General features: G+C 40.5%; 1 protein-coding gene across 1 annotated transcript; it reads left to right on the top strand.

Moving 5' to 3' along the window:
- Positions 1–1,047: 1,047 nt before the first annotated feature.
- On the top strand, positions 1,048–25,503 carry CEP55 (centrosomal protein 55). The gene is made up of 9 exons (XM_032836224.1): positions 1,048–1,330; positions 3,788–3,982; positions 8,095–8,370; positions 10,605–10,673; positions 18,651–18,801; positions 20,653–20,966; positions 22,270–22,341; positions 23,244–23,369; positions 24,927–25,503. Exons 2-9 carry the CDS (start codon positions 3,800–3,802, stop codon positions 25,125–25,127), a joined length of 1,392 nt encoding a protein of 463 aa, XP_032692115.1. The 5' UTR covers positions 1,048–1,330; positions 3,788–3,799; the 3' UTR covers positions 25,128–25,503.
- The last annotated feature ends 379 nt before the right edge of the window (positions 25,504–25,882 follow it).

The following is a 25,882-nucleotide window of genomic DNA, read 5'->3' as shown; positions in this document are numbered from 1 at the left end:
GTGATTGTTGCTTCTTGTGTAATAATACCTAATGTCAGTTGAGCATTAAATGGCAAGCCCTTTATACAGATTCTCCCATTTAATTCTTATATCCATTCTATAGGGTAGATATTATTTTAGGGAACCGAGGCTCCGGGAGATTAAATAACATTTAAAATCACACATCCAGTGAGAGGCAGTCAGGAACTAAAAGCAGTTCTAATCCGGAGTTTACTGCTATGTGACACTGCTTTCCTAGGACGTTTTGCTACTGTATCCTTTTATTAAGTTTCTGGCGAGTTTACACTTGGTCTGAGAGAGAAAGGTTAGGCTCTGTCAAACACTCTTTGTGCCTCTTCCTTTCAGCAATAAGGCCCCTAAAGAGGCTAAGCATGACCCAGACTTGACCTACAGACATCAAGCCAGACGACAGCAATCTGGAGCAAACGCCTGCCTCCTCTCCTCTAGGGCTCGTAATCTCTGAGCTCAGTCTGGGGGTGCTTATCAATTCTCCCACCTGCTACACTCCCCAGTACTCCACCCCTGACTTTTGGCATAAGAAAGTTTCAGCCCAATGGGAAGACAGGCTGTCCGCCCTTAGGGAATGCAGTTCTCTCATTCTATAACGGGCAAAACTGGTACCTGGAAGGGCAAATTATGCTCAAGGATACAGAACGAGTTAGTCGCAGTTGAGTTACTGGGTTTTGCTCACTGAACACAGTAATTTTCTTCATCCCCAAAGCAGACAAACGCAAACCAGCTCCTCACAAGGGAACACCAAGCCTTAGGTCGGAGTCTTCAGAAAAGCCCAGGGAAAGCCCCAGAATAGGGCTGCGGACCCAGGGACAGGACTTCGATCCTCCGTCCCGCCTCTGCCCCGGCACTCTCAGACTCACCTCAGTCCCACCTCGCGTCTTAGTTCTAGGCCCCGCCCCCCTTGGGGGCCGCAGCCAATCGGGGAGCCACGAGCCCGCCGCTTGTGGCACGCCCCCTTCCTGCCAGCCCCGCCCCCGCCGGCAGTGACGTGCCCCGCCCCGCAGCCGCGGGATTCAAACTCCCGGAAGCGGCGCCCGTGCCGCAGGGTGTGACTGGGCCGACGCGAACGCCGGCACTGGCCTCAGGTGCCGGCTGGCGGTGGGGAGGCGACAGCCGAGGGTGACAAGGGCGACCAGGGCCCGCAGCCCCGAGGCAGATCTGACGGCGAGGGAGGCGGGATCAGCGGGCGGACAGCGTCGGCTTCGACTCAATCTCTGCCCGTCCTGATATATGTCCCTTTTCCCTGGCGCTTGCCTGGCACCGGGTTGGGAGGCTCACGATCGTCGGCGTGTCGAACCTTCCTTACAGCTTTGCGGTGGGTACTACCATCCTCTTTCCCCCCCCCCCTTTTTTTTGGTCACGGAGAGGCCAAGCGACTTGGCTAGGGTCTTGCGTGAAAACATCAATTTACCCATTACCAAGCACATTCATGTCTGTTCTACAAACATCTTCATTTTAGAGGTGAAAAAAAAAAAAAAGTGCCTCATTTTGCAGGTTTCCTTTGCCTCCCTGTTTGCCCACACAGCTCCCGTGTGAGGGTTTTTGTAAGATTTTTAAAAGATTTATTTATTTTGCGAGAGAGGGTGAGCCGATGCACAAGAGGGAGGGCAGAAGGAAAAGCAGAGAGACTCTTACGCAGCCCTGCCAGCAGGGATCCGACCTGGGGCTCCATCTCAGCACCCTGAGATCACCACCTAAGCTAAAAACACCGACTGTGCCACCCAGGCGTCACGTTTTTGTAAGATTTGCCTCCGCTTGGAAAGAATGTGGCCTGTAGCCCATGCCTTGTGGAGGTTGTTGGATCGCGGTTTGTTCCGTCACCTCCTGTCCAGCATTTCTAAGATCTCTTCAGCCAAGCAATAAATATGTATTGAGCAGCTGCTGTTAGGTGCTGTGAGTGACAAAAATAATTCAAAGTTCGGCCCCTGAAACAACTGTTGAACAAATTTAAAAAGCAGATGTAGGGTGGGAGTAAACAAAGTGTGCTATGGCATATTAGTTTATACAGAGAGAAGGCTTCCTGAAGAAGGGACAGTGGGTCAAAGCTTGAGAAGTGTGAGCCCTGTGAGTATCAGCCTGCGGGGCATAGAAGAAACAGGGAAGGGAGGTTGGTAGGACTAAGTGGTGGGGCGCTGTGAGATCCCAGCAGGGTCCAGTCCAGAAGCTAGAAACAGGAGAGCGTTTCATTGCAAGAGTTCTGTCCAGAGGTCAGGAACTAATGTCCATAGGTTCCTTCCAGTTCTACTGACCTATATAGTTCCACCATTCTGTGTTTCAGTGATTTGGTTGAAAAATAGTTTTCTGTCTTATCAACTCATTAAACCACGTCAACAATGTGTTATTAACAGAACCCTACAGGGAAGAACTTCCTGTGGCAGCAGGTTCTCAAGATACCATAATCTTGCATTAGCCTTAATTGATTTACGAGTTATCTTAGTCTGTCACCTTGGGCAAAAATCCAGTACTAACTTTCGCTAGATGGTCTGTTCAACTCAGTTTACAAAGCTCTAGTGTTTTCAGGCTCTCTGATTTCATACAGGATGACCCCAAAAGTCAATTTTACAGAGAGGCCTAGGTCTCCTCAATTTTTACTGGAAACACTTCTCACTACTTTTAATTTTCTATGTAGTGTTAACTTTACAACTCAAGAAACTTTACTACTTGAGAATTTGTGTCTTTGTTATTTCTTGTCTTCTTTACTGGATTGACAATTCCATTTTGTAAGGGAACATGTCTTTTTCTTTTGTTTCTTCCTCTCTCTCTCTCTTTCTTTTTCCAATTTATGCTGCCTGGTAAATCAGATTTTCTTATATTTTTTGAATGCATGAATGGTGCCATATTCCTCTAAATTTCTCAGTCACCATCACTATTTTATCTTAGGACCATAAGGTGGCAAATGCTTTTTAATCTGCCTAATTAAAGCTACTGTTACTATATCCACAGTATTTTTCACTATAGATTTTGCTCTAGAGTTAATATACACTTCTCCTAAACTGTTAACTAATACTGTTAGCAGATTCTAAGCTTCTTCTTACTTAATTTGGCCTCTTATTCTTAATTCTTGAGTATTGTGCCTCTTTTTCCTGATCTTGGATTCTCCTCACTTTTGCCTACTGTACTCTCTCAGCGGACTATTTACATAGATTTGAACTAGATCTGTCTTCTAAAATAGGACATATCATTATGTCAAGTAATGCCATTTCAGTGCTATGTTCTCAGAATTATATCATTTACCACCAGCTTTTTATTCCTGGGTAAAATATTTGTTTGTGATCCATTTTGTTCAGCGTCCACTTAATGGTTTAATCATTGATTCCCTTTTTTAAACAAAACTTTCTCACTGAAGCATGATACACATACAGAATCCTGCATAAAACATAAGCATCCAAGTTGACATACTTTAAAAATTTTTTGGTTTTAAGACCAGTATGGTTAACATATGGTGTTATGTTAGTTTTAGGTGTACAATATAGTAATTCAACAATTTGGTACATTACTCAGTGTGCATCAAGATAAGTTGACATATTTTTAAGAGGTGAATGCTCCCCATGCATCTACCACCTAGATTAAAAAATAAATATTGATACTAGCAAGCCAGAAGCCTTTCCCAGTCCCTCTCCCATATCCCACTGGTTTGGCTCTGTCACTTCTATGGAGAGAGAAATGTTCTTCTATTTAGCAAATAGGTTATTAGACCTTTTCAAACTTCAGACTTGACCTTTTAAACTTAGAATTATTTAAAAATATAATTGTATTTTTATTTTTTTTACAGTTAGTTTCAGGGATGTCTTCCAGAAGTCCCAAAGGTTTAATTAAAGGTAAATGGGGATCAAAGCCTAGTAACTCCAAATCAGAAACTGCATTAGAAAAATTTAGGGGAGAAATTGCGGCCTTAAAAACATCGGTGGATGAAATCACAAGTGGAAAAGGAAAGTTGACTGATAAAGACAGACACAGACTTTTGGAGGTGAGTGGCCTTAAAAACCTTTTCAAATTGTAATAAGCTTTACTGTTAGAGGTGAGAAAGTATTTTCCCAATAACGTTGTAATTTAGTTTTTCTTCTCATTCACTAAATGTAAAAAATCAAATTTTAACAATTTCTAAGTGTTCAATGGAGTTCAGATTTTAACGTGAGTGCTTAAAAACCCATTTTATCATATATACTGGCTGCTTTCCAAGTAATCTTTGTTTTCAGATTTTTTGAGATAAAATCATCACCTATATTGTTAAACTGTATACTGTTAAATTCTATTTCAGATTCTCTAATTTACAATTTGTTATGGCATAATCAATAAAGCAGTTAGGAACTTACTAGATTTAAAAATTTATGCTGAAAAAGCATTTGACAAAGTACAGCATCCTTTCATGATCAAAACTCTTAAAAGTGTACGGATAGAGGTACATATCTCAATATCATCAAAGCCATTTATGAAAACCCACAGCGAATATCATTCTCAATGGGGGAAAAACTGACAGCTTTTCCCCTCAGGTCAGGAACACGGTAGGGTTGTCCGCTATCACCACTGCTATTCAACATAGTATTAGAAGTCCTAGTGTCAGCAATCAGACAACAAAAAGAAATTAAAGGCATCCGAATTGGCAAAGAAGAAGTCAAATTCTCACTCTTTGCAGATGGTATGATACTTTATGTGGAAAACAGAAGACTCCACTCCAAAACTGCTACAACTCATACAGGAATTCAGTAAAGTGTCAGGATATAAAATCAATGCACAGAAATCAGTTGCATTTCTTTACACCAACAACAAGATAGAAGAAAGAGAAATTGGGGAATTGATCCCATTTACAATTGCACCCAAAACCATAAGATACCTAGGAATAAACCTAACCAAAGAGGCCAAGAATCTGTACTCAGAAAACTATAAAGTACTAGTGAAAGAAATCGAGGAAGACACAAAGAAATGGTAAAACGTTCCACACTCATGGATTAGAAGAACAAATATTGTGAAAATGTCTACGCTACCTAAAGCAATCTACACATTTAATGCAATCCCTATCAAAATACCATCAGTTTTTTTTTCAAAGAAATGGAACAAATAATTCTAAAATTTATATAGAATCAGAAAAGACCCCAAATAGCCAGAGGAATGTTGAAAAAGAAAGTCAAAGTTGGTGACATCACGATTCCAGACTTCAGGCTTTATTACAAAACTGTAATCATCAAGACAGTATGGTACTGGCACAAAAACAGATACACAGATCAGTGGAACAGAATAGAGAGCCCAGAAATAGACCCTCAACTCCATGGTCAACTAATCTTTGACAAAGCAGAAAAGCATGTCCAATGGAAAAAAGACAGCCTCTTCAACAAATGGTGTTGGGAAAATTGGATAGCCACATGCAGAATGAAACTGGACCATTTCCTTACACCACACACAAAAACAGACTCATGAAAGACCTAAATATGAGACAGGAACCCATCAAAATCCTTGAGGAGAACACAGGCAGCAACCTCTTTGACCTCAGCCGCAGCAACTTCTTCCTAGAAACATCACCAAAGGCAAGGGAAGCAAAGGCAAAAATGAACTATTGGGACTTCATCAAGATCAAAAGCTTTTGCACAGCAAAGGAAACAGTCAACAAAACCAAAAGACAACTGACAGAATGGGAGAAGATATTCGCAAGTGACATATCAGATAAAGGGCTAGTAACCAGAATCTATAAAGAACTTATCAAACTCAACACCCAAAGAACAAATAACCCGATCAAGAAATGGGCAGAAGACATGAACAGACATTTCAGCAAAGAAGACATCCAGGTGGCCAACAGACACATGAAAAAGTGCTCAACATCACTCGGCATCAGGGAAATACAAATCAAAACCACAATGAGATACCACCTCACACCAGTCGGAATGGCTAAAATTAACAAGTCAGGAAATGACAGATGCTGGCGAGGATGCGGAGAAAGGGGAACCCTCCTACACTGTTGGTGGGAATGCAAGCTGGTGCAACCACTCTGGAAAACTGTACGGAGGTTCCTCAGAAAGTTGAAAATAGAGCTACTCTATGACCCACCAATCGTACTACTTGGTATTTACCCTAAAGATAAAAATGTAGTGATCTGAAGGGGCACATGCACCTGAATGTTTATAGCAGCAATGTCCACAATAACCAAACTATGAAAAGAACCTAGATGTCCATCAACAGATGAATGGATAAAGAAGATGTGGTATATATATACAATGGCATACTATGCAGCCATCAAAAGAAATGAAATCTTGCCATTTGCAACAACGTGGATGGAGCTAGAGGGTATTATGCTGAGCGAAATAAGTCAATTAGAGAAAGACAATTATCATATGACCTCCCTGATATGAGGAATTTGAGAGGCAGAGTGGGGGGTTTGGGGAGTAGGGAAGGAAAAAATGAAACAAGATGGGATCAGGAGGGAGACAAGCCATAAGAGACTCTTAATCTCACAAAACAAACTGAGGGTTATTGTCAGGGGGAATAGGGAGAGGGTGGTTGGGTTATGGACATTGGGGAGGGTATGTGATATGGTGAGTGCTGTGAAATGTGTAAGCCTGATGATTCACAGACCTGTACCGCTGGGGCTAAATAATACATTATATGTTAATAAAAATAATAAAGTGTTAAAAAAGATAAAAGGTAAAAAAATTAATCTTTTATTTTATTTTGTAAAAGTTTTTATTGTTCATAGTTAAAAAATAAATGACCTGTATTAAATAGTATCATTGGATTTCTTTAAAATCTTTTTATAGGCACATTATAAAACTGAATGATTTATTATTCTTTTTAATACCACATATTGAGGTAAATACTTATTTGAGCATTGAAAAATGATCTATCAAAGATTATTTTGCATTCTGGTGATGGAATCTATTAACTTCCCTGAGGGATCTCTTTCCAGTTCTTTCCACTTTTGACAAGCACTGGTTGTCAAAACTTCATTCCTGTATAATCAATTAAAATTAAACTTCCTCTAACTTCTACCCATTTGTTCTAATTGTACCTTTTACAGCTGCATAGAACAAGTTTATTTTTTACCCATATGGCAACTTTTCAGATATTTGAGGAAATCTTGCTTTCTTTTACTTTTCTGTAGACCAACCCCCTATTCTTCAGAGTTTCTAACTTCTTAACATCCTGGTTACTTTCCTGAACACTTTGTGATGTGTTCATTTTCCTTCTGAACTTTGCACCCAGTATTGTGCACAGTGGCAAACACAAGTTGAAATTGCACTATTTCCAGTAATCTGGATGCTATACTCTTCAAAAGCCTAAAATTATATGGGCTTTTTAAAAAAATTATATCATACTACTGCCTTATCTTAGGCTTAAGGCAACTAAAATCCCCTCATCATTTTCACAGGGTCATCTAACTCAGTTTCCCCATTTTATATTTGAACAACTGCTTCTCCCTTCCACGCCCAAGCAAGTTTGTAGTTTTATGTTGTTTTTACCGTGTTAGCATGTGAAGTCATTCTGTTGACTTGTAACCGGCTCTCCAGAGGTGCTTTGTCCCTTCTGTCCGCAGCAGCTTAACTACCTGCCTTCTTTATCTTTTAAATGCTTGAAAATGTGAACCCTCCTTCAAAGCTCATCTTTTACATCTGATACCAAATCATTTGTTAACAAAAACAAGTTAATGAATGCATTTTTATCCATTTGTAAGGTTCTGTAATTTTTAAGTTCTGTTGTTTCAAGTTCATTAATGAGCATGTAGCTCTTGTATGACTACTTTTAGCCTTTAAGATGATTAAAACTGGTAGATGAAAGGATGATTATCAGATATTCTTGTGAGAGCCAGCTTTTCTTTAGCTTTCTCTGACCGCTCTTGACAGAGTTGGTTTCTCCTTTCTGTGTCTGTGTCGCATTTATTTTATATATATCCCTTAACTGTAGCACTTACCACACTGCATTCATGTGTTGGTTTACCTCTCAGTGAGGTCTCTGAGCATAGGACCTTGGCTTCATTTTCTTTTTGGCCCTGGTGTCTAGCATAATGCTGACTTGATGTATGATAAATCCTTCATAAATGTTTATTTTCATGTTTGACCTGGCTTTGTTCTAAGATTTTTCTTAGTTTATATCTAGAAAATTCGAGTCCTGGAAGCTGAGAGGGAAAAGAATGCTTATCACCTCACAGAGAAAGACAAAGAAATACAGCACCTCAGAGAGCAGCTGAAAGCCAGGTATAGCAACACTGCGTTGCTTGAACAGCTGGAGGAGAAAACAAAGGAAGGCGAGAGAAGAGAACAGCTGTTGAAATCCTTGTCTGAAGAGACAGATGTATTGAAAAAACAGTTGTCTGCTACCACTGCAAGGCTGGCTGAACTTGAAAGCAAAGCCAGTACACTTCGCTTATCACAGGTACTCGCCATTTCTTTAAACCCAGATTTTTTTCCTTTCTGATATAATTTGTAATTCTAGTGAAGAGTGGTTTTATTAAAACACCCTTATCAAGTGATGAAACAGAATAGTATACTAACAGGTTATTTTTTATTCATAGCCTGGTTCCCTCTCCATAAGCAAAAATAGTTAATATGGCTGCCTCCTCTCCCCAGACAATTGTTTTGCGCAAGAGAATATTCAGAATATAAAATCCACTATGTCTCCACAACATCTAAGAAGGTTCTCCTCAGATTTCATTCCTGTAGTTTCTATCCTGAGGACAATAGGCTTCATTTTGTTGTTGTTTTCAAATTTGAAATACACAATTACAATATCAAGTATACTCTTTTGAGCTACAAGTGCTTTTGCTCCCTCTCTTTTGTTTAAACTAGTGTAGCAGAACAAGGAAAGCTTTGTCTGTGATTTCAGATTTTGGTTCTGCCACTTGCTAATTGTGTGACTGAACAAATTTCTTACCCTTTCTAGCCTTATAGACAATTCTAGAATTCGCCAGACCCTTCTTCTAAACTTCAGTTTACACATTGGTAAAATTGGATAAGAATACTGGAGATTAAAATAGGTTAAGGAGATAAAGAGGTACCAAAAAAAAAAAAAAAGAGAGAGAGAGAGAGAGAAACAATACTGGAGATCAAATGTTGTAATATATGTAAATCTCCTTGCATAGTACTTGGCATTCAGTGCTCAGTAAATGGTTTCTTACTGATCAGATCCTTGATTCTTTTGTAATTTTGAAGTTTGGATAATGCTAACACTACAACTATTAATACCACCTATAAAAGAAAATCTGTAGCTTTCAGATATAATATCTCAATGTTATTAAAGGTCTTTGCACTGTCTCTCCCATTTAGAGGAGTCAGAATGATTAAATCAATACATTTATATGTACTCTCATTGATGGGCAGTTGAGTATTTTTATAGGCGAATTTAAAGAGGTTAAGTTTTTCTAGAGAATTTTCACACAGCTAAAATTTGTGAAAATTATAGATTCAAAGTGGTTGCCTAAAATTTTCCTTAAAGCTCAAGGACTGGTTTCTCCACTTTTGGATATGGAAACACAAATCCTGGTAGAAATGAGAACTTTAGAAAATATACTCTTATAATAATTGGGGGGCTATCCACACTAATTTCTGTATTAGTCGGCCTATTTTATTGCTGTAACAACCAACCTCCAAATCTCATGGTCTTATATACAAAAAATGTTAATTTTTCCCTCATGTCACAGTCTAGTGCCTGTGGGAGTGAAGGAGGCTTTGCTCTGCAGAGTCACTCAGATCCAGCTTCCTCCCTTTCAGCGGCTCCCTTGTCCTTGTACCAGATCCTCTGTGTACAGCTGTGAGCTAGAGGGAGCATGTGGAGCATGAGGGCAGCGTCTGGGGGCCAGGCCTGGCATTGGCATATTTCACTTTTGCCCACATCCCATTGGACAGAATTCAGTCTCGTGGTCTCACTCACCGCAGGGAAGGCTGGGACATATAGTCCACAATGTGCTCAGGGGGAAACTTGGTGAACTGTCTCTGTCCAAGTTTTTAACCAAGAGGACTAAATCAAGAGGGATAAAGGGCTACTAGGTGAGTGTCTAGAGTATCTTTGGAGAAAAATATTTTGTGATTTCTTGCCAGTGTTCACACAAGTCTGCTTCTTTAAAGCTGTTAGAAGACCGAAATATAGCTTATTATGAGTTTTGTTGGTTAGTCTGGATACCTAACCATCCAACCATCCAACCTCTATTTCTTCTATGAGAAAATTTTTAAAAAAGAGAGAAATTATGTTTTGAGTTCTGTATAATCTGTATGAGCTAATACTAATACCACTAATAAAATATAATTCTAGAAGACAACTTTTATCTTTTATTTGACAATTTAATATTTTCCAGATTTCATTTTAAACAGCCCGACTCTTTTGTTTTGTCTCATTTTGGTGAGAACCACTGGGCAGTTCTTATGCACTGAGGTTATGCTAGTGATCCAGAGAACCTCAGAAGTCAAATTAGGTATGAAATCTGCTGAGAGAGTTTCCAGGAGATCTTCATTCTCCTCTGGTACTAATCACCTGGCATGATGGTTCGTCAGCATGTACTAGATCTGGATTTTGAGATGCCCTTGTGAAGTATACTGTGTTATCCTAGAACCAGATATAATGAGGAAACTTCTCTTGTTAAATTTATGATATTAACTAATATTGGTTTATTTCAGACTGTGGCTACAAGCTGCTTCAACTCATCGATGAATGATATTCATGAAATGGAAATACAGTTGAAAGATGTAAGCTCATTTCCTTTTATTTATTTATTATTTATTTTTTAAGATTTTATGTATTTATTTGAGAGAGAGAGCATGAGGAGGAGCAGAGGGAGAGGGACAAGCAGACTCCACGCTCAGTGTGGAGCTCAATGTGGGGCTTGATCTCCTGACCCTGTGATCATGACCCAGCCACCCCTCGTTTTCCTTTTATAAAGTTATGGGAAGAGAGGATTAATTCATTCATTCTTAAATTTCATGGAAACTGACAGAGTTGATGGTGTGACTTGAAAACAGTCTATCTCCCTAGGTTACCACCTATAAGTCTCTTTCTAGACATTCTAGAGGACCACTTCCTCTAGCCATGGTCTCATTAGGTGAGAAAGTCCTAGAAATCACCTCAGTAGTTTTAAAATTTTCCTTCTTTGCCTAAATCTTATTGTATTATTATGGTGTATCTTAATTTATAATTTCTTCTCTTGTTTATCCATGAAAGATGTACTCATTCATTTGAAATTCTTCCCTTGGAACCAGGATGTGCTTTTGTAGTTTGAAAAGGGAACATGTTCTTTGTATACTCAGTGCTTCATTTCTATAGAATTTGATATGAGGTCATTCTAGATATTTGGTAAAGCTTTATTATTTCAGAGTTATGTCTTAAATAGATTGATGTGTTTCATTGAGAATTGAATAAGTACTATTATTCACAGTGTATTTTTTCAAGTTTCAGTACCAGATACCCAAAGTATAAAATTCTTGAGTTAAATATTAGGTAGGTATTTTGATTCCAGAAATATTAACTGGCAAGTCTACCCTCCTCTAAGTTCCTCTTAAGATTCCTGTTTTATTTCATCTAGCAAGTGTCCTTGAGGTCTATTTGATCTTCAAAAGAATTTAAATCCCTTGAGTATCTGTATGGTGGGGTACTATAGTAACCTTATCAAAGTAATTCACCTACAGTTAGATAAAGAAGAAACATAATTTTTAAAGACCTTTCAAAAGAAGTTCTTTGTGGGGCGCCTGGGTGGCTCAGTCATTAAGCCTCTGGCTTTGGCTCAGGTCATGATCCCAGGGCCCTGGGATGGAGCCCAACATCAGGCTCCCTGCTCAGCAGGAAGCCTGCCTTTCCATCTCCCACTCCCCCTGCTTGTGTTCCCTCTCTCACTGTGTCTCTCTCTGTCAAGTAAATAAATAAAATCTTTAAAAAAGTGAAATAAAGAGAAGTTCTTTGTGTTGTATGTTATACTGAACTTTATCATTTTGTGGATATCAGTACCTACCAGATGCATGTACGTAGGAATAAATCTACACACCTCCTGCTTTCCCCCTTTATTTACTCCAACCGTGCAGGCTTTCTAGCTTTTCCTTCAATACACTGCTTTTTCTTTCTGTTCCCTCTGCCTGCCACCCACGCTCTTCCCCCCAGATATCTTCATGACCCGTTTCCCCACTTCATCGTATAATACTCAGTTGTTATTTTCTTGGGTGGGAGAGGTGGTGGGAGTGGGGCCTGAGCCAGAGAGTTGCCTAGCCACCTTTTCTAATAATATAGCTCCAAGACAATTCCTGTTACCTTTCCCTGCTTTTGTAACTTTCCCCCTCGTCACACATTACTGTTAAACTTGTTTATTTACTTTATTATATGAGTCTTACATTGGTATATGTTTAATGAGGGAAGTGTGTCTGTGGTGTTTTCACTGCTATATGGCCAGTGTCTAGAACATTTGAATTTTATTAGTATCTGAAAATATATGCTGTTGTCTGAAACTTATATATAATTTTAGGTTTCTCAGCATCAACTGCTTCAAATACCAGTTAAAGTTATTCTCAGATAATGACAGTTCTTTGTATGAAAGTAACTTTGAAATGTTACCCGTGTATACCCAAGCTTTTTGTTCTGTTTTATCTTTTCAGCTTAAGGATCACATTGTGCTCCTCTGCTCTGTTTACTTTAGAGAGGCTTTTAGATAAGTGGAGTAAAATTTAACCCAACTCACGTTCAAATGGTCTAGACTGAGCAGGGCCTCCCAGACTCACATGTGACTATGAGACTAGGGGATCTTCATCAAATGCATGTTCTAATTTCACTGGTCGGGTAGGGCCTGAGATTCTGCATTTCCAATAAGCTCCCAGCTACTGCTGCATTAACTTACACATCTGAGAAGCAAGAGATGGTTTAGCTGTGGCTGTCTGTGAGCGCAGGGAGAGCAACCTGGCCCTCTGCTAAGCACAGTGGCTGCCCCATGATCCTGCTTTGGGAGCTCAGCAGTTCCAGGCCCTCACCCCTGCTCTAAGCTCCCACAAATCGGCCTGGAACACTTTGTCCACCTATTTTAAGAATCAGCATTTGCGGGCGCCTGGGTGGCTCAGTGGGTTAAAGCTTCTACCTTCAGCTCAGGTCATGATCTCAGGATCCTAGGATCGAGCCCCGCATCGGGCTCTCTGCTCAGCAGGGAGCCTGCTTCCCCCAACCCCCTGCCCTCTGCCTACTTGTGATCTCTGTCAAATAAATAAATAAAATCTTTAAAAAAAAAAAAAAGAATCAGTATTTGCTATGCTAAAATGAGCTCTAGAAACCCATGTTCACCTTTCTTAAGGCCTAGCTGTGTCATTCCTCAGCTACCATTTTGGTCTGACTGACATTCTGAAATAATTACATGGAGTTGGTACTGTAAACACTGTACAGTGTCATTAACTTGCAAACCAGATAGGCTAAGAGGCAGCTGAAATAGGCATTTCCTGCTTTTAATTTTTAAAATCTGATTTTTAGGGGTGCCTGGGTGGCTCAGTGGGTTAAGCCAATGCCTTTGGCTCAGATCATGGTCCCTGGGTCCTGAGATCAAGCCCCACATAGGGCTCTCTGCTCAGCGGAGAGCCTGCTTTCCCCTCTCTGCTTGCCTCTCTGCCTACTTGTGATCTCTCGCTCTGTCAAATAAATAAATAAATAAAATCTTTAAAAAAAAAAAAAATCTGGGGTACCTGAGTGGCTCAGTGGGTTAAAGCCTCTGCCTTCAGCTCAGGTCATGAACCCTGGGTCCTGGGATTGAGCTTCACATCAAGCTCTCTGCTCAGCATGGAGCCTGCTTCCTCCTCTCTCTGCCAGCCTCTCTGCCTACTTGTGATCTCTGTCAAATAAATAAATAAAATCTTTTAAAAATAATAATAATAATAATAAAATCTGATTTTTAAGCAGAATGTAGGAAAGATAAATAATTATTAGTTTTTTATTTAGAAAAAATTCAAATTTATAGAAAAGTTGTAAGAATGAAAATGGTACGTAGAGCACACATAAACTCTTTACTAAAATTCAAACATTGTTAACATTTTGCTCCATTTTATACCTCTTTCAGTCCCCACCCTACCCTCCCCGACACATATTTTTTTTTGTGAACTATTTGAGAGTGAGATGCATAGATTATGGCCCTTAAAACCCTTATACTTCAGTATCTATTCCTCAGAATGAGATGTTCTCTTATGTGACTACAGTACAGATAACAACTTTATTTTTTTTTTTAAAGATTTTATTTATTTATTTGACAGAGAGAGAGAGAGATCACAAGTAGGCAGAGAGGCAGGCAGAGAGAGAGGGGGAAGCAGGCTTCCCGCTGAGCAGGGAGCCCGATGCGATGCTCAATCCCAGGATCCTGAGACCATGACCTGAGCCGAAGGCAGAGGCTTAATCTACTGAGCCACCCAGGCGCCCCAACAATTTTATTTTTTAAAAAGATTTTATTATTTGAGGCAGAGAGAGAGCACAAGTGGGGGTAGGAGCAGAGGGAGAAGCATGCGGGAGAGAGCTTGGTCCTGAGATCACGACCTGAGCCGAAGGCAGATGCTTAATCGACTGAGCCACCCAGGCGCCCCCAGATAGCAACTTCAATACATTTAATACTTCTGTGTAATCTACCATCCATATTCCAGTTTCGTCAATTTTGCCCACTTCTGTTCCATATTTTTACTGATAACTTAAGAGGAAATGTTAAATGCATGCCTAACAGATACGGAGAGGACACAAAGCTGCAAGAGATAATAATTCAATGGTAACTCTAAAGATGCAAAACTAATATCAGCATTTATTGATGACCATCAAATCCACTTATTATTGATACTATTTAGAGAAGAAAGCAAAAGCCGAAGTTGGTGAGAAGAGGCCAGGGGAAAAGAAATGTTGACTCCTTTACTGAAGTAACATCGCCATCACCTGGCCTTTCAAAATATTGCACCTCAAATCTTCATCCCATAGTTCTGTTTTTCCTACTTAAATAATGTATGGACAGGTTCATTTAAAAGAAGAAAATTTCATTACCATCCAATGCTGATTTGTATTACTTATATTGAAATGTTTCTTAATGATGGACAATTTTAAAATTCGATATAAAATTAGGTATCTTTAGCATCTAACACATATGATTTATAAATATTTGGATACATGCATGCTTTTTGAGTCCTATAACATTACCTCTTTTGTCAGTTAGATTTGAGAATGTAATACAGAGCAGATGTACATTATCTCTACTTTACAAATGAATCCTTAAGCTCTGCGAGGAAGACTCATGTTATAACTGCCTGACAGGTGCAGAGAGAAAAGTGTGTGGCCAAGTGACTGGAGGTCCCTGGACTAAGTCTTTGATCCCAGAGGCTGCCTCTGTCTCTCTAATCCATTTCTTAGTTCTACAGAAAACAGACACGGAAAATTCTTTAAGCCCCATGTCTAGATGCTCACGAGTCTGTACAATGCTCATGGAAGGAGCCTACCAAAGGTTAGAGGAACTCTCTAGATTTTAAGAGTTTTTATATAGACAGATCTTTTCAGACTTGAAGCTCAGCCATTTTTATCTTAAACGGAGAGAAAATCTTACCCTGAAAGAAGATGCCCTGATGCACAACTGAGAATGTCCAGTATGTTCCTTACCACTTTCCCACCTCACCCCCTAGGGTGAGAGGCCAGCATGTGGGGGAGGGGAGTCCCTCCTTTTTCAGTACATTTACAACAAATGCAGGGTGATTCAAAAAGAATTGAGCACTTCTGGAAATGCATTCCAGTATGTATGTTTTACTTCAGTCCGCTTTGACTGGGCAAATTTTTGGCAAGAAATTTATGTTTGTACTATCTTTTTTTGGCCCCCCCGAAGGATATGAAATGATATGTCCCGGCTGCCACTTCCACCATTGGTGATAATAGATTCCAACAGGTCTGGGATGAATTAAGGCACAAGGGGTACATATGAGGCACTTGTTAGAATCATAGAAATAGCTATGGTAGTTCTGTTACAAAGGGGTTTGAAATTCATTTTCATAGATTCCTTGCTTTATAGAGTGATAGTTTTTTGAAAGTGTTCGATTCTTTTTGAATCATTCTAAATGGATTGTTCTTCTGTGTATAAGGAACTTCTAGATTCTTTCATGCCTTTTCCTCCCTTCCTGAATACTGTCAAACTTCTTTTTGGACTAGAGACCTGCAAGGGTGCTTGCTGGTTCTTGGGAACCACTGTTCCTCCAACTCCATGTCATCACCATCGTTTATCAAGTACATGAATGGAACGGTACAAATTCTAAACAAACCTGGGCCCAACTGTCCTGGGGCTCATGATCTAGTTCAGCTAAGAACTACCATCAGGACAGGTACAATCAAGGTCATGAGTGTAAAATGTCAAATATACTGAATGGACATTAAAATCAGTGTTGGCTTACACAGGAAAGGGAGCTTGGTGAGGCCACTTATGGTGAGGAGCCTTGAAAGCCGGGCTTGGATGCACGGGAACTTGATGAAAACGTGGGATTTAAGTGGGTAGGTGATCTAGGGAGGAGTTTTAGGGCATTCTGGGCTCAGAGGGTGTGCGTAGTTGTGTGGACAGCAAGGTGGCAGTGGAGGCCAGAAATGAATGGCCAGGCTGTAACCTGAAGAGATGGGAAGAGGCAGATTATGGACCATTTTAATGTTAGCCTAAGGGAACACAGCTTCGTTTTAGCAAGTGGCGTCATGAAGCTTTCAAAAATTCTGAATTTTCAGAAATTCAAAAAAAAAATAATTAAAATGATTTAGCACTTTGGGGGAAAAGGGGAAAGGTTGAACTGAACTTATTAAGAGTAGTTCTTTTTCCCCTCAAAATAGTGTTTTAATTAACTGAAAGCTTTTGGTGATAGCCTGTGTCTCCTCTTAATCTTGTAATGGGGAAATCACCTTCCAAATGAGACTCTGCATTGTTGAGCAAAAAATGGAGACTTTTTTCCTTTTTTCTCTTAATCCAAAAACAGGATTTACCAAGATCCAACAGCAAATCATTGCTTAAGTAGGCATCCCTGTGGGGGCAGACGGGTCATAGCACAGGCACCAGGGCCCAAGGACTCAGCAAAAATGAGCTTGCCTGTCGTGAAGGGGCATTCACATCATTATGTGGGCCTCCTTCTGGGATACTTTGTAACATTTTACACGTGTGACATCAGGCTTAGATGTACTGGCCTCTCTACCAAATGGTCATTGGGACTTACTTTCCCAGCCTCTCAGGAACTAAGAGAGAAAAATGGACAGTCCCATCTCCTTAGACTGAACTTACAGGTTAGAAAGGAGAGAACAGTTATAATCTCGTTGCCATGGTGATGCTGTATAAGAATTTCTAGGCTTCCCCCCAGCCCCAGCACCACCAGACAGTTGTCTTTTTTGCTAGCTTTCAACTTGAATCTGTGCCCCACTTTCAATAACAAAACTAGGGTAGGGGACGGAGGGGGAAGGTTGTGTGTGATTGCTGGAGATAGTGGGCTGGCCTGGCAGACTCCTTTGGTTTTGCCTTTGACTGATTTTTCCAGGATCAAGATGTTAAGAACAGTGAGAGCTAGATTCAGAAGGTATATGAATTTGTCCTAGTTGATAATAATTCACCACCTCATGAATCTTCATGCCCTTGTCCCTATATACCACCTCATCTTACCCACTTAACGTAGTTTATTCTGTGAGGCTTTGCCAGTGTCTTGCCACAGATCAGGTGGCATGAGGTTTTCAAACTCAGGCTAGGTGGCCAGGTAAGCCGATCAGAGCCTGTCTAGTTTCTTGAGGGAAAGATTCAACTAAAATGAAAAACCGATGTTAGCAGTGACAGTAAAGTGAATCAGTTTCCCTGTTACCAGCTAACTTAAACAGACACTGCCTGCTTTATTAGTATTATCCTATCATCAAGTGATTTCTGGAGTACATATTATACACAAAGCCAGGAATCCTCCCAGAAGAGCATGGTCTGCCACTTCAAGGAACTTACTATTTGAAAGACATAGTAACCACAGATAAAAAGCTGAAGATGTTTAGTCAAATGATTTATTGTTTGATAAAATATAAAATTTAAAACTATGTAGCCATATATTTATATAACAACTGAGTTCTTAAGCCCCCGTGCAAACCGCGTGAGTGATCGCAGTGTGGGCTTTTTACTTGTGTTGTAAGAGACGTAAAGGATGAGAATTGGTGATAAAGAGGGTAGCAGCTCTTTACGTTTGATTCTCTGAGAAGTAGCCGTGAGATGGAGTTCAGAGTTCAGGTTACTGGACAGCAGCGTCTGTGAAGGAGAAAGGGGTAGCAAGATTGGGCAGGGGACACCAGCAGACCAGGCTGCTGGGTCTGACTGTGCCTCTGTCCGCATGGGGAGCTCCTGAGCGGAGTTGTGTAGGGTGGAAGTCTCTGGAGCAGGGCTTGTCTACCTCGGCCACAGAGGCGTTCTAGTTTATGGAGAAAGACATGGACAGATGCAAAGCAAATTGTGTATAGGAGACAGCAGACAAATGAACTTGGCCCCATGGAAACATGGCTTCTCTGTGGTGTAAGGTGCTCCGAAGGAGCCTGAAGTCACAACGGATCTCCAGGTTGCGAACCATGTAGTGGTGTAGATTTCTACTACATGAACCATGACAATTTCTTTGTACTCGGAAAGGCTACATCACTGGGGCTCTCTTATCCATTTTAAGGTTTTAATTTTTTTTATTTTATTAATGATTTGCTTTCATTTTCATTTTGAGGCTCTGGAGAAAAATCAGCAGTGGCTTGTGTATGATCAACAGCGGGAGGCCTACGTAAAAGGACTTTTAGCCAAGATCTTCGAGTTGGAACAGAAATCAGAAACAGCTGCTCATTCACTCCCACAGCAGACCAAAAAGGCTGAATCAGAAGGTACTGGTATAGAAATGTTCTTTCGGGGTAGGCCTGCCTGACATTTTCCAAAAGAAGAGATTCGTCAAATTTAGATTTTTATAAATGTGTTAGAAAGTGAATTAAGCAAGTCTTATAACTCTGAAGTAAGAAAGACCATGTTAGCAAGTCTGTTTTCTCATTGTTTTCTGAAGAAAAGGGACAGAGGGGGCGCCTGGGTGGCTCAGTGGGTTGAGTCTCTGCCTTCAGCTCGAGTCGTAATCTCGGGGTCCTGGGATCGAGCCCCGCATCGGGCTCTCTGCTCGGCAGGGAGCCTGCTTCCCCATCTCTCTCTGCCTGCCTCTCTGCATACTTGTGATCTCTGTCTGTCAAATAAATAAATAAAAACTTAAAAAAAAAAAAAAAGAAAGAAAGAAAAGGGACAGAGGCACAGGGTCATGGATTTCTGGCAGTTCTGAAGGCACATGAAATTTTCTCCTTCATCCACGTCCTTCCCCACCTTCAAAGATCTTCTCCAACTTCATTTCTCCTGGAGTTGGCCTTGTCACTGATTGCCTTTTTTACTCTGCTTCCTTTCACACATTCATATCACTCCCAGGAAAAGGAATACATCTTATAGCTGATTCTTCAGTCTTTTGAGTCTCCCACAGAATTGAAATGAACGCTCCTAGGGAGAATGCAGGCTTTTTGCCAAGCGCTTTGCAGCTTCCTTTGCATGGAGTTTCACAAGAACCCTATGAGGTGGGGCAAGAGGGCTCATTTTACAGACGGGGAAATCGGTTCAGCAGTTCTCGATGATGAGCCTAGAAAAGAAGAGAAACCCCCATGCAAAGCATTTGTTAGAAGACTGACAGCCCTAATGGGACTGAAGTTTGAATTTTGAATTATGTAAAGAGAAGGCTAAAGAAAGGCAGGCAATACGAAGATCAGTGGCAATAATTGAAGCCAAGATATTGTTATTTTGTATTTCCAAAAAGGCTTCTTCAAATGTATAATGAAGATGAGAGGAGAACATTTAAAAAAAAAAAAAAAAAAAGAAAGAAAGGCAGGCAAGGCTCCTAATCTTGGAGCTTCATGTTTGAATATTTAAAATGAAGATAATGGTAAAAAAGAAAATACAAAAAGAATTAGGGACAAAATTACTTTAATGTAATGCCATTATAAGAATATTACACATAAGGGCACCTGGCTCAGTCGCTAAGCCTCTGCCTTTGGCTCAGGTCATGATCCCATGGTCCTGGGATGGAGCCCCGAATCAAATCAGGCTCCCTGCTCAGTGGAAGCCTGCTTCTCTCTCTCCCACTCCCCCTGCTTGTGTTCCCTCTCTCACTATGTCTCTGTCAAATAAATAAATAAAATCTTAAAAAAAAAATATTAAAGTAAGATTTTAGTGGTGGGCTAAGTCTAATTTCTTTCTTTCGTGATATAGTGTTCTCTGTGTGTACGTGTTTTATCAAAGTAATAGAAGCTCTTGTTAAAGTAATTTGATAGTAATATAGAAGGGCCTGCCCCTCTCTTTCCTTCCCATCCCAATTGCTCTTTCTCCCTCCCATCAGGGCAGCTGCTTTTAACATTTTTGTTTTTAATTTTGGTAATTATATATATAAATAATGAGCATATGTCTCCATTTGTTGATTTATCTTCTTTAGACATTAGTTACTTTCCCTTCCCATAGAATAGCTATATTACTGTTTCCAGTTCTACTGTTTTTTAGGTTTACTTCAAATAATGAACCTGAATTCTTTCTTGTTCCGTCAGCAACCCTATCTCTTCATTTTGTAAGATCTGATTTATAGAAATGTGTGTAGTTTTAACTTCTCAGGAATATTATTTATTGTATAAAGTGTGTTGTGCCTGATGTGTTTGTCAAAGGTTATCTTCAAGAAGAAAAGCAAAAATATTACAACCATCTTTTGGCAAATGCAAAAAAAGATCTCGAGGTTGAACGACAGACCATAACTCAGTTGAGTTTTGAACTTAGTGAATTTCGAAGAAAATATGAAGAAACCCAAAAAGAAGTTCAAGACTTAAATCAACTGTTGTCTTCACAAAGAAAGGCAGATGTACAACATCTGGAAGACAGTAGGCATAAAACAGAGAAAATACAAAAGCTCAAGGAAGAGAATGATATTGCTAGGGAAAAACTTGAAGAAGAGAAGAAGAGATCGGAAGAGCTCTTATCTCAGGTGAGCCTAAGTAAGACTTTCCATGCTCCCGAATTCAAAATTGTCATGGTACCTACCAGTGTCAGGGACTATTTTAACCACTAGGGAACCAGCAAGGAACAAAACAAGTTCCTGCCTTGCATGGGATTCTTCTTTAGAATGGAAACAGACCATAAGCAAGCACCAAAATTACCAAATAAATTCAAGAATATAAAGCAGGACAACGTGACACGGAGAAATTAGGGGCCAGAGATGGTATTTGGATAAATGCCTTTTGGCAAGAAGGAACCAGTCAGTTGAGCGACTGGGAATTCCCTCCTGTACACAGAGGCTCTCTGTGAGAAGGAGGTAGGGGTGTATGAGAAGCCAGAAGGTGTGAAGCAAAGAGGGGAATCGGCACTGGTTCCCAGGCTGGCCCTTTGATCATGATGACAGTGTGCTCAAGTGAGTTTTCACAGTACCTTCCATGTTCTTATACTCACCACCTTCTGCCAGGATGTCTGTGTCAGTGACAGTGGAGTTGCTAAGTTAGGATGATTAGAACTGCATACTACTGCAGCAGAAACCATGCATTTAAATCTTGTTGGGCAGCATGGAATAGTGGAAAAAAACATTATTCAGGGTCCATACCTGGTCTGTAGTTCAGGACGTGTGGCCTTGGGAAAATCAGCTACCTTCTCTGACTTGCAGATCTCTGATGTGTCAGATTAGATACAACAATCTCTTTGTGCTTCCTGGGACTTTTGTGAAGGTCAGCTGGGAGAATGTGAAAGTGCTTTGTAAAACCAAGGGGCTGGGCAGATGTTCATTTTTGCTACTATTAGAATAGGAAGTCATTTTTAAACATTATCTGGAACTTGAGAGAGGGATTAAAACACAGTCTGTAACATTTGCCTTCTTAGTCTTTACCACCCTGGCTTCTGCCTACAGGCGCGAGCAGTGATATTTACAAAAGATGAAGCAGAAATGGTCGGGAATTTTATTCCACCTCTGCGGGCAAGGAGGGCAAGGCACTGCCAGCTTTGTTATCCTACTCAGAAATACTAGTGGATGTTAGAACTTCCAGGGAAGTGGGTGTGTGTACTGCAGAGTTGGGCGCTTTTCCTTGACGTCGTCGAGCAGTCTGCCCCAGGGATCTCCCAGCCAGGGCGGGACTGCTCAGCTGCTTCAGTCGATAGCCACCCGACAGGCAGCGGCAGTGACTCAGCGCCGCGAGCAGGTGAGGTCCCCAGTAGAGATGTGAGATTTGTGAGCCTCTCCTGCATCCCAGCTCATGCAGTAAAAGATCGGATAGGACAGTGTTGGCTCTGTTTACATCTGACAGGTCCAGTTTCTTTACACGTCTCTGCTAAGGCATCAAGAGGAACAAACAAGGGTCGCTCTGCTGGAACAACAGGTACTTCTCGGGGTTGCAGCTATATTTGACTAAACTTGTTAGGAAATGGGATGTTTCCTCACATTTACACTGTTCTGTGAAGAGCCATTTGAAAGTCATGAGGTTTTTTTTTTTTAGAGTGGAACCAATTGAGCAGGGGGTAGGGGGTAGGGGCAAAGGCATGGGGAGAGAGAATCTTAAGCGCGTTCCATGCCCATGCTCCATGCGGGGCTCAATCTCACAAACCCAAGATCATGACCTGAGCCAAAGTCAAGAGTTGGACACTTAACCAACTGAGCAAGCCAGGTGTCCCTGCAAGATGTTTTTAATAAACTCTAATAACAGCAAAAAATTAAGTGACTATCTGATAGTCATGTATTCCTGTCTTTAAGATAAGCCAAATTGGCTGAGATGGCAATTGTTTGACAGGGTGATGTTGGCCTGGGAAAATTTTATTCTTCCCCACGTGGCTTCTGTAGTCCCTACTCTCGCCTAATGGGATCTCCCCGAGAGGGCTACCTTATAACTTCCAGAGAACTCAGAGAGATACCATTTATTCTCAGAACAGAGAGCAGAGGTTTTCAGTGTATTCCAAACCAGGGAAAAGCCATTGCTTTCCCTTCTTCCCCTTCCCCACAAAAGGGGGGTGGTGGGTGGGGAGAAAGTCCAACCAGCAACTTCTGAAGCTCCTCCTCACTCACCTACACTTCAAGCATGGGCTTTGCTCCTTGGATAAACCGAAAACTGAACTGAACTGAACTGTAGCTGGAGCTTCTTCATTTAGCAATATCTCATTGTCCTTAGATGAATTCTTGCTGGGAGGGCACACGCTTGCCTCTAATAAAAATGTTCAAGCTTCTAGTCAGGGGAACTGGACAGTATATATTAACCTGTGATTTTCTTGTCCCGGGCCTTTGTTCCAGATGCAGGCATGTACTTTAGACTTTGAAAATGAAAAACTTGACCGTCAAAATATGCGGCATCAACTGCACGTCATTCTTAAGGAGCTCCGAAAAGCAAGAAATCAAATAACACAGCTGGAATCCTTGGTGAGTCTGGAATGGTTAAACTAAAACTCATTTTCTTCTTTCTCTTTCTTTTTCTTTCTCTTGCTACCATTTTCCCATTTTCCCATTGATTTATCAGACCGGTTCCCAAACTAGGAGGATATAGCTTAAGAGTGGCTATTTCTCAAATTGTAGGCAAAACCCCTGCTTCATCTGAAGCCACTGCCTTTTGAGCATCAATTCAGAGCCCTGGAAAGGGACATTATGTGCCTCTGCATCGTGCCAGCCTTGGCGGTACCTGGGATCGTGTCTGTCCCCCAACTCCCGCCACCCCCCAGCGTGGCATGTGGATTCTAGAGGCAGGACACAGGGGCTGCCCTGGGGGAGTGTGGGGGGAAGGGAGCGCAGTTGTAAATCCTCAACTGAAACTATGTTTTTCTATTTAAAAAGAAAGGAAGAAATGCCATTTTTAGTGATAATGGATTGTTCCTGTTAATACACTGTTTTAGGCATGTTGAGCTAAGCACATTTTGTGGGTTACATTGAACACATAATCATTTAAAACATAAACCTTTTAAATAAGACTTTTTTCTATGAGAAAGTAATTTTTGACTTACTGTTTTCATCTTACTAATAAACTTTTCGACCAAGCCTGTTGGGATCCATGTTTGTTTGTGTTTATATCCCATTAGCACATATTTCATACATGATCCTAGTAGGGCAGAATATTTGCAGATGGTGAAATGTTATGAATAGAATTCCTCAGTTTTTGAAGGAGGAAAAAAACCCAGTTGTTAAAAAAAAATCATTTGTAGCTTCTTTATGAATAAAAGACAAAATACGTTTTGACTGTTTTTTAGTACATAATTGATTTTGACCATTTATATTATTTGAAGTTGAAATTTATAATTAATTTCTGTTACTGTTTTTCAAAGTATAGGAAGCTGGAGGGTATACAAAAGAATCCATAGTTTTCCTGTGCTTTTCTTTGTGTCCCTGCTGTCATTTCATCTTTAGAGTATACTGTATGTTATTCCTTTTTAGACTATCAACTAGTCTAAGTTCCTCAAAAAAAAAAAAAAAACAAAAAAAAAACAAAAAGGAAAGTCATGAAGGTATTATGCAATACTTCCATCATTTCTGTGTGTAACCTGTTTGATCAGCTAACATTTTTTGCTACTGTTAATTCTATGTTTTTTTTTTTTTTTAAGATTTTATTTATTTGACAAAGAGAGACTCAGCAAGAGAGGGAACACAAGCAGGGGGAGTGGGAGAGGGAGAAGCAGGCTTCCACTGAGCAGGGAGCCCGATGAGGGGCTCCATCCTAGGACCCTGGAATCATGACCTGAGCAGCAGGCAGACACTTAAAGGCTGAGCCACCCAGGCGCCCCTATGTTATTATTATTATTTTTTTTTATGGCTGAACTTGCCCCTTTAAAAAAAAAAAAACTAGCAAATTTTGTCAGCCTCGTTACATGGGTCTACATTTACGTTTGGCTCTAAGTATTTTAATAAAACCTATCCACGTAGACACCTAATCCTAGTACTTTGTGGGTCATCTGGGTAATTTATAACCACCTCCAATCATTTATTTTTCAGAAGCAGCTTCGGGAACTTGCCTTCACAGAGCCACTAGTCACTTTCCAAGGAGAGTCTGAAAACAGAGTAAAAGTTGCCTCACCAAAAAGTCCCTCTGCTGCACTCAATGAAAGCCTGGTGGAATGTCCCAAGTGCAATATACAGTATCCAGCCACCGAACACCGGGATCTCCTCGTCCATGTTGAATACTGTTCCAAATAGCAATATAATTATTGTTTCTGTGTCAAAAGGTTCAATACTGTATCTTATGTTCGCTTATGGACATTTTGAATTACTTGTTTCACGTCTCCTATAAGAAACTGCCTCTCTCCCTTTGAGAGTCTGGCACAGGAGAGAATCATTGTATTTTGGGGGCTGCTTTGCATTTTCCTTGGCAATGATACCTCCCTGAGATAGGTCATCTTCAGGTTTCGGAGACCGTATGTGTGAGCTGAGACAGCTGATACTTTGCACTGTTAAAGTACTTGGTGAGGAAAAGATATTTCAGGTGATTGCTTGTGCGCTAGATCTGTTGTACCAGCAAGCAAATATTTTATGTTTTGTAGATTTTTAAAAATCAAAGTTAACCAAGAATCTTACTGTGTTAGCTTTTGTTATCTGAGATTTGTAAACCTACAACTCTGATTTTCACGGCCATTATAAGGTGGTAATACTTCCTATAGCTTTCCCTTTCTTTTATAAGGCGGTTATTAGAAAAGTTGGAAATATTCTTGATCTTTTTTGCTGCTCCCTGTTGAAACCGAGCTACGTTCCAAGCACAAAGCAGATTCTGCTTAAGGAATACTCAGTGGCCACACAGTGTTCTCTTTCACGCTAACCAGCTATAACTTCAACTTGAATTTCATTAGCACATGTTGGTCAGTTAAAGATGTTAAAATGAATTTTAGCAAAACCATCTAGCCCTCTCATTTGATTGGCAGGTATTTATTTATTTTTGGCACTCAAGGTTGGGCAAT

This window comes from Lontra canadensis, unplaced genomic scaffold (genome assembly GCF_010015895.1).
Source record: "Lontra canadensis isolate GAN:19392208 unplaced genomic scaffold, GSC_riverotter_1.0 scaffold3, whole genome shotgun sequence".
NCBI lineage: Eukaryota > Metazoa > Chordata > Mammalia > Carnivora > Mustelidae > Lontra > Lontra canadensis.
This window is presented reverse-complemented; position numbering and strand designations above follow the sequence as displayed.

What these genes read in the sequence shown, in the direction of transcription:
- CEP55 (XM_032836224.1), top strand. Translation starts at nt 3,800, where the DNA reads ATGTCTTCCAGAAGTCCCAAAGGTTTAATTAAAGGTAAATGGGGATCA. An exon ending in GTACACTTCGCTTATCACAG is followed by an intron (nt 8,371 to 10,604) that starts GTACTCGCCATT and finishes GGTTTATTTCAG; the next exon opens with ACTGTGGCTACAAGCTGCTT. An exon ending in TCGCTCTGCTGGAACAACAG is followed by an intron (nt 22,342 to 23,243) that starts GTACTTCTCGGG and finishes CCTTTGTTCCAG; the next exon opens with ATGCAGGCATGTACTTTAGA.